The sequence below is a fragment of the Tetrahymena thermophila genome (genome assembly GCF_000189635.1).
Source record: "Tetrahymena thermophila SB210 genomic scaffold scf_8254381, whole genome shotgun sequence".
Taxonomy (NCBI): Eukaryota; Ciliophora; class Oligohymenophorea; order Hymenostomatida; family Tetrahymenidae; genus Tetrahymena; species Tetrahymena thermophila.
The window spans coordinates 24,239-36,923 of record NW_002476165.1 but is presented as its reverse complement, the minus strand read 5'-3'; the positions used below and the strand labels follow the sequence as shown (position 1 = coordinate 36,923).

The 12,685-nt window shown below is 20.6% G+C and overlaps 3 protein-coding genes across 3 annotated transcripts in view; 1 reads left to right on the top strand and 2 right to left on the bottom strand. All coding sequences in view use genetic code 6, as the record gives it.

Annotated features, from left to right (window-relative positions):
- Positions 1-18, top strand: part of TTHERM_01266140 (hypothetical protein) — a gene marked incomplete at both ends in the record, with an annotated part of 354 nt that extends 336 nt beyond the window's left edge. The window contains one exon of the mRNA XM_001024453.3: positions 1-18. This exon is cut by the window's left edge and continues 173 nt beyond it. Coding sequence (XP_001024453.3) covers positions 1-18 — 18 coding nt within the window.
- Positions 19-8,786: 8,768 nt separating this feature from the next.
- Positions 8,787-9,481, bottom strand: TTHERM_001266113 (Got1/SFT2 family protein; the record flags this gene model as incomplete). Its single annotated transcript, XM_012800126.1, has 5 exons — positions 8,787-8,845; positions 8,911-9,081; positions 9,141-9,210; positions 9,274-9,365; positions 9,451-9,481. 5 exons carry the CDS (start codon positions 9,479-9,481, stop codon positions 8,787-8,789), a joined length of 423 nt encoding a protein of 140 aa, XP_012655580.1.
- Positions 9,482-10,208: 727 nt separating this feature from the next.
- TTHERM_01266110 (hypothetical protein) lies at positions 10,209-12,458 on the bottom strand (the record flags this gene model as incomplete). Its single annotated transcript, XM_001024450.3, has 1 exon — positions 10,209-12,458. Exon 1 carries the CDS (start codon positions 12,327-12,329, stop codon positions 10,209-10,211), a length of 2,121 nt encoding a protein of 706 aa, XP_001024450.1. The 5' UTR covers positions 12,330-12,458.
- Between the last annotated feature and the right edge of the window lie 227 nt (positions 12,459-12,685).

Below are 12,685 nucleotides of genomic sequence, written 5' to 3'. Positions count from 1 at the left end.
TAATAAGAAATATTATGAATAATAAAGATATTGAAATTTAATAAAATACAAATAACAATATCAACAAAAGAAAAGCAAATTTCTACTTTTTATTTAGACTTTTAAAAAATCTAATTCTTGCAAATTAATAAAATTATGGATAAAATTATATCTAAAGTAGAGTATTTAGTATGCTTAGGAAAAAGGAAGAGTATATATTATTAGCTTAACACATTTTTATTTATAATTTGGTACTCATTTTTAGTTTATCTATGCTACAGATTAGGCTATTTTCTAATTTATATTTTCTGTGGCATGTATTATATTGCATTAGTTTATGATAATATTTATTCTTGGAAAAAGATGGGGATGAATCCATAGTTCGCTTAAATAAAACCAAATTATCTATCCTATATAAGGTATATATTTTTATTTAATTTTAAGGAGGCTAGGTTTGCTGATAATATGGAATATTATTAAGTAAAACTTACTTTTATGCTTTCGAATTTTTTATAAAGTACTATAGTATTTTTAATGATATTTTTGTTCTAAGTATTTGCTATCCATTCAGAGAATGAAGATTAAGATTATAATAAAATTGATAAAAGCTTAGCCTATTCGTTTATTATTTTATCTATTGCTTACTATAGTTATCATTCTTATATGCTTATCAATAATATTTCAAATAATTCCAGAATTTCTTTCTCTTAGTTAAGGAATATTATAGCTTTTGGGTATCTATTTTGTACTTTATACACTTAATTTATTGGCCTATAATATATAAAAGGAGATGCATTAATCATAAGCTTCATAATTTTGATATTTTTAATAAACTTTATTGCTTTTTGGATTGCTTATGACAAGCCTCTTGAATTACCTTTAGTAAGTATGAGAATAAAGATATTGATAAAGGCAATATTTATCTTACTTTATTTTAATATGTATTTAGATAATTATATAGTTCCAATATACAATAAAGTTTTAAGTAAATATTACTAGAATGTAAATACCTTACCTTTTAAAGTTTACAGATTACTCAAATTCTTGAGAATATCTGTATATCTTTTATTATCCTATTTATTGTACACTTCAGATTTTGAAAAATACACTTTTTACTGGCCTACCTTGCTCTTTTTTGGCATATATTTTGTTTTTAGCATTTGTTTTATACTCTATGATATTATATCAATAAAATATCCTTCTACAATAAATATTTCTTTCAGATAATATAATACTAATTAAGATATATTAAATGATAATTCTTAGTTTTTAAATCGCTAATTGATAGACAATTAAAATGAAAATAAATTTATCTAATAGATATAAATTCATAATACCAAATAAAACATATTTCATTAATTGAATAAAATTAATTTAGACTCCTAAAACATTGGTCTAAATGAAGAATTAAATAAAGAAATCCTTTTTCTGATTTTTAGTTCAGGATCAAAAATAAATTATCTCTTGGGAATGTAGAATGAATATTGGTTTGCAAAGGATGAAGATAATGTTGTTTTTTTCATCAACCTTAGAAACATAGAATCAATTATAAGTATATTAAAATAAGGGATAATCTCTCAAAATCTAAATATCTTGATACAAATGATGGAAGAAATAAATGAAATAATACAATAATAGTTAATTTTAGCTTTGCAAATTAATATATTTTATTTAAGAATATATGCTCCAGATACTAACTTTTTTTCAGGATAGTTTACCAATTACATCAAAACCATCAAACATCATTAAGAAAACCATTTAGTACAAATTATAAGTTTTTACAAATTAATTTCAAATTATTAATATATTAACCCAAATTAAATATTATATGATTTGCATGAACTTTGAAAAGCTGCAATATAATTAAATATATTTTTCATTTTGTATGCATTTATGTAAATGTTTTTTTTATTTATCTTAATTAATGATAAAATTTTTTTTTTAATTATTAATTTTATTTTAATAAAATTGTAAGTATCTTATGTATTGAGGAGTAATTTCGAGATAATTTATTTATTATATAATAAAAAGATAAAAAGTAAGAAGTAGGATATAATAGATAGGGGAAATATCACCTGTCCTACTAAAATAATTACTTAATTTTTTAATAAGGTGAGTTTTTTTACAAAAAATTATTTAAAATACCCACCCACCTTAATCAACAGTTTGGATGGTAGTTGAATAAATCATAAATTCAGTTCTGAAAAATCAATGAAAAAAATAAACTAAATAAAACAAAAGATATTATTTTTAATTTATTTTATCAAAGAAAAATTTTAATTTTATAATTGGAGTAAAGGATAGTTTTTGGTTTGCTAAAGATGGAAACATTATCTTTATTTATTTCAAATTTAGAATCAATAATAAATGTGTTTTGAAAAATAAGGATTAGTTGATTAGTATGTTTTATTATATTTTAACTTTTTTATGTAATTTTTTAAAAAAATTTTTAAATATGTAATTAATATTAATTTATTTACTCGTATTATTTTAAAAGATACCTTTCTAATTCGTGTTAATGAAATACTTAAATAATTTTTATTATCTAATCTCTCAAATAATTCTAAAATTTATACGAGAAATAAGAGGATTATACTAATATTATAGACTATTCTTTTAAAAGGATTGAAAAAAATGAATAAAAACATAATTCTTGTAAATTGTAATCAAAAAGATTTTTTAATATCTCAATATCTTTTAAACATCATTAAATATTAAATTCAATAAAAAAATTTAGTTATTCAATATTTAGAACTTAAATGAAGAAGAAAAAATAACTATTATTTTAATTTGATATATAATAAAATTTCTTTTAATAAACAACTTTGTGTATATATAAATAAGAAATAAATATCATGTATATAAAGATTTTTAAATTTAATTAAATACAAATAGCAATATAAGCAAAAGAAAAGCAGATTTCTACTTTTTAATTAGAGTTCAAAATAATCTAATTCTTGCAAATTAATAAAATTATGGATAAAATTATATCTAAAGTAGAGTACTTGGTATGCTCAGGAAAAAGGAAGGGCATATATTTTTAACTTAACACCTTATTATTTATAATTTGGTACTTAGTTTTAGTTTATCTATGCTACAGAGTTGGCACATTAATGTTTTTTCTTATTTGTGGCTCGAATTAAATTGCTTTATTTTGTGTCAATATTATTTTTTGGAAGAAGATAGGGATGATTTAATAGTTCGCTTAATTAAAACCTAGTTATTTATCGTATATAAGGTATATATTTTTATTTAACTTTAAGGAGGCTAGGTTTGCTGATAATACAGAATATTATTTAATAAAAGCTATTTTTATGTCTTAGAATATTTTACAAACTACTTTAATATTTTTATGCATAACGCTCTTCTAATATTTTGCCTTCCATTCAGATATAAAGGATTAAGATGATAATGAAATTGATAAAAGCTTAGTTTATTGGTTTAGAATTCTTTCTATTGCTTACCATAGCTATCATTCTTATATGATTATCAATAATATTTCAAATAATTCCAGAATTTCTTTCTCTTAGTTAAGGAATATAATAGGTTTTGGATATCTATTTTGTAATATATACACTTAATATATTAGTGTATAATTTATAAAAGGAAATGTGTTATTTATAAGCTTCATAATTTTGACATTTTTAATAAACCTTATTGCTTTTTGGATTGCTTATGACAAGCCTCTTGAATTACCTAATATAAGTATGCGAATGAAGATATTGGTAATAGGAATGTTTTTATTTTTTCATTTTAATATTTATTTAGATAATTATATAGTTCCAATATACAATAAAGCTTTAAGTAAATATTACTAGGATGTAAATACCTTACCTTTTAAAGTTTACAGATTACTCAAATTCTTAAAAATATCTATATGTCTTTTATTATCCTATTTATTGAACACTTCAAATTTTGAAAAATAAACTCATTACTTGTCTAGCTTGCTCATTTTTGGCATATATTTTGTTTTTACCATTTGCTTTATACTTTATGATATTATAACAATAAAATATCCTTCTACAATAAATATTTCTTTCAGATAAAATAATACTAATTAAGATATATTAAATAATAACTCTTAGTTAAATCATTAATTGATAAACAATTAAAACGAAAATAAATTTATCTAATAAATATAAATACATGATACCAAGTAAAACATATTTCATTAATTGAATAAAATTAATTTAGACTCCTAAAACATTGGTCTAAATGAAGAATTAAATAAAGAAATCCTTTTTCAGATTTTTAGTTCAAGATCAAAAATAGATTATATATTGGGAATGTAGAATGAATTTTGGTTTGCAAAGGATGAAGATAATGTTGTTGTTTTCATAAATCTTAAAAACATAGAATCAATTATAGGTACATTAAAATAAGGTATAATCTCACAAAATCTAAATATCTTGATTCAAATGAATGAGCAAATAAATGAAGTAATTCAATAATAATTAATTTTAGCTTTGCAAATAAATATATTTTATTTAAGAATATATGCTCCAGTTTTACACTTTTTTTCAGAATAGCTTACCAATTACATCAAAAATGTCAAATATCATTAAGAAAACCATTTAGTAAAAATTATAAGCTTTTACAAATTAATTGCAAATTATTAATATATTAACCCAAATTAAATATTATATGATTTGCATGAACTTTGAAAAGCTGCAATTAAATTAAATATATTTTCCATTTTGTCTGTATGTATGTGTTTGTTTTATATTTACATCTTTTTAATGCTAAAATTATTTGAATAAAAAGTAAGTATCTTTTATATTGGATTAATTTCGAGATAATTTATTTTTTATATTTTAAAAAGGCTAAAAGTAACAGGCAGGCCTTCTAAAATTTCGCAAAAATAGCCAGAAATTTATTTAGAAATAAAATTTTAATAAATTTTTAGTGGGAAAATCTCAAATTTGAAAAAATCGAGAGCAACACTTAAAAACACTTGCTCCATTTATTTTTTTAAATTAAAATCATTTCCATAAAAAAATATCTTCATATGATAAAAACTCATAAAAATGAATAAGCTTGATTTTAAGATTAAAAAGTTATTATTTAAATTTCTCACTTATTCTTCTGAGCTTAATTCCATGTAGATTTTTTGATAAAAATATAAAATATACCGAATCTGCTTGATTCTATTTTAAAGTTTTGCCATTTATTTTAAGCTAATTTATCTGTTAAAAGATATTATTTAAAGAAAATTAATATACTTTTTATTTAAATTGAAACAATTTTATTATTAAACTAATAAATCAATTTTAATGATACTTGGGATTATTTTTTAAATTTAATATAAAAATTGGAGATAATAAAGCAAAATATAAATTTATTTTTATTTTAGATAGTTAATATCCTATTATTTATATATAGTAAATAGGGGTGTGAGATTTGATGAAATTCAAAAATGAATTCATTTATATAAATTTAAATTTTTTTTTGTCAAAAAAAATGAGTAAAAAATATTTTTTTCTGCTTATACCTAAAGTATTTAATATATATAAATATAATTTTAAAAGCTCTTTAGTAATTTATATAGTAAAAAAAAGGTAAATGGTTTGACCGATTCATTAAATTGTAAAGGTTAGATGTTAGACTCATTAACTTTAATTTATAAGTAATGATGTAATATAATAAATAAAAGAATAAATTTATAAATTTAAATAATTTCACATATTATTTTGTATTGGTAAGTTTATGAAAGAAATTATTAAGTAATATCTACAAACTAAATTTATTAATAAATTACACATTTATTTATAAAAAATTAGAGTATACTTTTTGCACTTATCAGCTTTACATGATAGGCACTTTCTTTTAATATTAAGATTTTTGAAATAGATACTCTTGAGTTCATTAACTTTTCTCTTATTAAATTAATAATTAAAATTTACATTCAATATTTTTACCTGATCAGCCTGAAAAATAAGATATTTTCTTTTACTATAAAGACTTTTGAGATATATTAGCCAGAAATTTATTTACATAATTAATAAATAGCAATAATATTGAAACTATTACAAAGAAGTATAATAATAAAATTAGATTTGTTTCAAAGTAGGGTTATGAATAAAATAATATAAAAAGTAGAATTTTTGGTATGTTTAAAGTAGAGGAAGAGCTTTTTATTTGCGTTAAATAGCTTTTTGTTTATTATTTGGTTCTCTTTTAACACATATTTAAGCTTTAGAACCAGTGATGTTATGAAATAAATTATAATTGCTCTGTAATATTCTGTGTTGGCATTTATCAATATCTATACATGGAAAAAGATAAGCTAAAATCCTTAGTTTGCTACTCTGAGACCTAAAATTTATTCCTATATTCGTTATTTGCTTTTGTTTAACTATAAAGAAGCAAGATTTGCAGATAAAACCTAAAATTATAGCTTCAAATGCTTAATTTTGATGTACAATTTTTATCAAAATTTCATAATATACACATCGATCCTTGATTATAAATCATATGCTTTTTATAAAGATGAAAATGACGAGAAAAAAGACGATGAAGATATATATTACTGGTTTGTTATCTGTTCTATTGTTTACTAAAGTTATTAATCTTACATGATTATTCATAATATATCTAATAATTCCAGATATAGATTTGCGAAGTTGAAGAATATTTTAGTTTTTGGATATATTTTTTGCTCCATATATACAATGTATATCTCTGAGCAGTTTATTAGCAATAAAGACTTGCACTTAAACTTAATTATTCTTACAATTTTAATAAACTTTATTTCTTTTTGGATAGCATTTAACAAGCCTATTGAAACAACTGTTTTTAGTATGTGGATGAGGATATTACTTAAAGGATGTATGTTACTCCTACTATTTACAACTAACTAAGAAATTTAAATTAATCCGATCTATAATAACATTTTAAGTGAGTATTTTTAATATGTAAACACATTACCATTTAAAATATATAGGTTATTAAAATTCTTAAAAATATCAATTCTACTTTTTTTATCATATTATTTATATGCTAATGACTTCTAATAATAAAATCCTTACATTTCTAGCTTGTGCATTTTTGGAATATATCTTTTTCTGACCTTTTTATTTATTATTCATGATGGCTTAACTCTGATCTTTCCTGTTACTTAAGATATTTAAATTACAAAACCAAACGAAATTGGTATTTAAAATGAAGACACTTAAGGCCTATAAGATAGATTAGTTATAAATGAGGAATAAAATAGTTTCGTTTTTTTTTCATAATAACCAAATAATATTTAGAAATAGAGTATATTCCATCAACTTGATAAAATTAACTATGGTTCTTTAGATTCAGTGAAAAAAAATTAGTTAACTAAAGAAACCCTACTAAGAGTGTTTGATCAAAAGTCAAATATTGATTTTGTTATTGGAGAAAACAATGATTTTTGGTTTGCTAAAGATAAAAATAATTTAGTTATTTTAATAAAATATTCTAACTTTGAATCTATCATAGATATGTTAAAATAAGGACTATTCACACAATAACGAAGATTGCTATTAGGGATTAATGAATAATTAGACATTACAAAATAGTAAATGATTATCTAGGCATTACAAATAAATATATTTTATTTAAGCGTATTTACTGCTACCACTAACTTCTTTTCTAAAGAGCTTATTGATTATGTGAAAAATTTTAAATATAACAAGTAGAATACTTTTTTAAAAATTATTAGCTTTAAAAAATATCTAGCAAATTTCTAATTAGTCAATCCAAAATTATTAATTTATGATTTATATGATTAATGAAAATTTGTTTATTAATAAAGTTTATTTTTTAATTATATTTGTGTTTTGTCATTAATATTAAAAATAAGTAAGTGTTATTATTTTTTGCTCAAGTCTTATTTTTAATATTTTCATTAGATTAAATAGATATGATGAATACAATTTAGTAAAATACTAAATCTATTTCTATCTTATATAAAAACCTATCAAAAATGTTTTAAATAAGGATTAAAATATTAATATTTCAGAAATTAATATTTTAAAAAGTTAACTAATAAAATTATTTGAAAGAAAATTGAAATAAATATTTAAAACTTTTACTTCTTATAAGTTTTAAAAAAAGATTATTAATAATAATTTAAGCTCTAATTTATTGTTACTATTTTCATTAAATGGCAAAACTTTTTTAAATTTAATGAAATTTAATTTACTATTATTCTTCGAATAAAAATAAAAATAATTCAGATATATAATTAAATTTAAAAAATATTTTCTAAAAAAAAATTAACAGTAATCCTGATAAATTCAAAAATAAATTTAGATAGTATTTTCTAAAAATTTACAAACTAAACATTAAATTTACTTTAAGTTTTGCCAAGATTTTGTTGAAAATTTATGAAATTGTACAATATATAAATTTATTTTTTATGTCCTTTTATACGTATATAAAAATAATAAGTCTAATTCAAATAAAAAAATCTTTGAAATGTTGATCTCATGATATTTAGTCAAAAAACTAAAATTTAGCTTTAATTTAAATTAATTTTATTAGTTTTGACTTTTAAATAAATTTATATATTGATTTATTTTTACAAGTTAGAAGAAGTGTAAAGAGGTAAAACAAAATATAAATACATCTAAATAAAATAAATTATTTAAAAATATATGTTTGCCTTTTTTAAATGTTTAAATTTTAACTAATAATTAAGACGTTTATCATCTCATTTTTAAAATATGAGTTGCATTTCCTTAAATATTTACTAAATTCGAAATATATCGAACCTATATGATTATATAGATCTAATTTCTTATATTTTATTTTTTGAAATTCAAATGTGTGTAATATCAAACGCTAGGTCCCTTTTAAGCTATATTATTAATTGTATTCTTGACTGCATCGCTTCCTATTTAATATGTTGATTTATTTGTTTTTTTAATTTAAGTATCATTTAAATATAAATCTCATTACTGAAGTATTTGCCAATAATAGGAATTCTACAAATTGGATCATAAAGTAGTGGCAAGAAGGTTTTAAATAAAAGGAATAGTCCGTACATTTAAATACAAAATCCAATAAATGAGAATCCAAACACAATTATAGCAAAACCACCAAAATACACTAGAGAACCTTTGAAATTGGCTTTTGTTAAAATAATCAGGTTAGATTTTGTTTTTCAATTAACAATTAAATTTTTATACTTTTTTTACTAAAGAAGGCTATAGTTTATTTCAAACCTATGAACATGTACATACCTATTAAGAAACTTAGCTATTTAATTAAGTAATAATAAGTTTATCCATTTATAATCTTGTTTTTTATAATTATTTTTACATTTGCAATGAGGAAAAGTGCTCTATCAAAGAATAAAATGATTCCTAAAAGATAGCAAGATAGACCTAAAATCACAAGACCTAAGCCTATTTCTAAATTTTACAACAAAATATGTTAAATTTAGCTTTGTGCATGAAAAATTTATATTGTTGACGGCAAATTAAAAATGAATTATACTTTTATTATCGTCCATAGATAGTAATTACATTGCTAATATTAAGATTTTTTATACCTAACTTTAAATAAACTAAATATTTCCTTTTGATTTTATATGTTAAAATTTTTTTTTTCTGTTTAATTTAATAATTGAATGAGCACACTGCTTTTTATTGCTCTTTTATTGTCCAATTCCAAAAAAGTTTGTTAAATATATAAGAAGGTGGACACTTAATGTAATTAGTTGAATGAATGAATAGTAAATATATTGAGCTGGATAATATAAATTACTTTATCGCTTATGTAAAAACCAATAATTAAGTTTTATTAGTTAAGTTATTGCAAATTTATAAATTTTTCAACTAATATCATTTTTGATATTTAGATAGATAAACACGTAAATATTTATTAATTTTAAATCTTTGTTTTTCTGATATTTTTAAATTCATACATAAGATAGATTTTTAAAGAAATAGATTGTAAACTTAATTTCATTATTTCTACGTGCTTATTTTTAATCAAATAAGTAATTAATTTGTAGTTATTAAAATGAATATTCTATCTTATTAAAATCTGTAAAATGTTAAAATTATAAAATTTGATAATCATAAATAATATTTATTTTTTAAATTAAATGAGCTAAAAACCAAATAAATATAAAAATTAATTACATTATTTTTTTAAATTTTATTTAATTTAATTTTAAGAATCTTTGAATGATTAACAACAAATAAATAAATAAATAAGTACATTGTTTTTAGGAGAGAGTTAAAATAATTTCAAAATTTAACAAAAGTTTAATTTAAAAAACCTTTACGATTACTGCTTTTACTTCTGTTTTATTGTTAAAAAAAGGGTCTTTTATTGTTTGAGTAATCTATTTAGACATTATAGTTGAGCTATGGAGATGGATATCTCTAATTATTATTGATATAATATCTTTAAATTTGATGATCTACAGATAACTTTTTTGAAAAGGATTTATTAGGAGAATAAGTATTATGCTGTTTTTATTTCTTCTCACTAAGAGAAAATAGGGTTTTTTATTTATTATCTCTTGATGTTGATCTTTAAATAGTAGGAAATTTAGTCTTTGTCTATAAATCCATTTACTTCTAAATATAAGTTTCTATACTTTCTTTTGCTTTACAATCACTTGTTGTATAGTTTATTTAGCTAATTACAGTATTTTAGCTTTAATGCTCTCTCTTTGATTAATTATTTTCAAAATAATTATAAAGCTTTTTGACTTAATCATTTGGATTTAAGTCTGTGCTGTCATTCAATCTTAGAGACTATTAAGAGGAATTTATTAGATGTCTTAAAAACTAGTTTTCAACAAAATTAGTCGAACCATTTTATTAAGCATTCTCATTACTACTTTTTATATAATTTTATTCATCAATTTTTATATTCTTTTGTTATTCCATGTTAAAAATTGTATCACCAAATTAATTTATTAAAAGATTATTTTGATTTCCTTTATTGTTAAAGCCATCATACTAACTTTAATTCATTCTTTCAGGAGATTCTATTGAGTGAAAATTACTCTAATTATTAGATTACCTTTTTCTCATTTTTTCTCTCGATTACCTAATTTCCTATGACCTTAATCTATCTCTTTCTTTTTCCAATTACAATTAATGTTGAATCATTTATTGTTCTGCACTTTACTTTTCAGCAGAAAATTTTAATAATTTTTCATCTATGTATAAATTATGTATTCTCTTATCAAAATCATTTTAAAATAAGCTAATTTTATAATCACTTAGTCCTTACTCAATAGAGTTATTTTAGTTTCTAACTTTGTATTTTTGCAGCTGCTAAGAAACTACATATTCCCATTAAAACTGCTACTTACTAATTGAGTCAATTTGTTCTTCCAGTCTTTTTTTATTTTACTCTTTAGCATTTATCATATCTTATTTAGCCATTTAATCCTCTTCACAACTTATCATTCTTTAATTCTTCCATTCGTTAATAGTTTACAATTTCATTTTCTTTTCATATAATCTTGGAGTGTACCTCATATCAACCATCCAATAAGGAGCTTTGCTTTCAGATTCATACACCAATTCATTTACATCTCTAAATTTATAATCATATTTTTTCTTTTTTTTAATCATCCCACCTCCACCGCTTTTTATTTATATTTCATCAACTCCATATTCTTTCAAATTATCAAAAGTCTTTCCTCTCTCTTACTATTCTGCTTAATCTTGTATCATAATTTCCTTTTAAGGAGATTGATTTAAAGATCTATTTGCATAATTTTATTTATTTATATAATTTTATTGTTTATACTATTAGCCATTTTCTTGATTGATTTTGTAATAATCAGTCTGCTTAATTTATTCATTTTAATATTCATCTTATTAATATTAATTTTGCTAATCAATAGATTCTTTAAAATTAAAGTCCTAGTTTTTTATATCAACTTCATTATATTCAGGATTTTAACTGTTTTGAAACTCTATAATGTCTTTCACCAAATAAGATTTATCTTAGACTACTTTTTTTGAAGAAATACTGAATAAAGAATTTTATTAAATTCCTACAAGAGAATTATTTTAAAAATCTGTATCACCAGGATCTGTAGAGTAATAAATTTATGAGTTTGTATTCGGAATTTAAAAGCTCTTTTTTTAGGATAATATCTTAGGCCTTGTCCCTTTTGGTATGAATTATTATTATTCTTCCTTAATACCTAATTATGATTTGTTTCCTTGTAATAAAAATTGTACATTATTGCTTAACTACTGTGGTATTTCTGTATTAGTTTATTATTGATTTTATAACTAAAGATTGATATTTAGATTATGTTTGTTTTATCTGAGATAACTTTATTGCTTTTACAATCTAATTAGCTTATTGATTTCCTCTTTGTAATCAATGCTCATATTTATGAGAAAAAAGTAATAGCTTTAGTCGAAAGATTAAAAATATACAAAAAATGGTGTAAAAAATAGTCTAGATTGATGAAAATTTGGAATTTTAGATTTTGATTAATCAAATTAAATTGTTTGGAGATTAATCAAATATAAAAGTTATTTTAATATTTAATTATATCTTAATGTTTGTTAGATTTTCAGATTGAAAGTGTAATTGAATTTTGTCTGCCAATTTATTAAAAAAAAGACCACAAAATATTAGAATTTGTAGAGTTACAGTTATTTATTTTTCGAAAAACTTATTTACAGAATTGCACTTAAATATCTTAATATTTTTAAATAAAAGACCATAGTGTTACAATTGC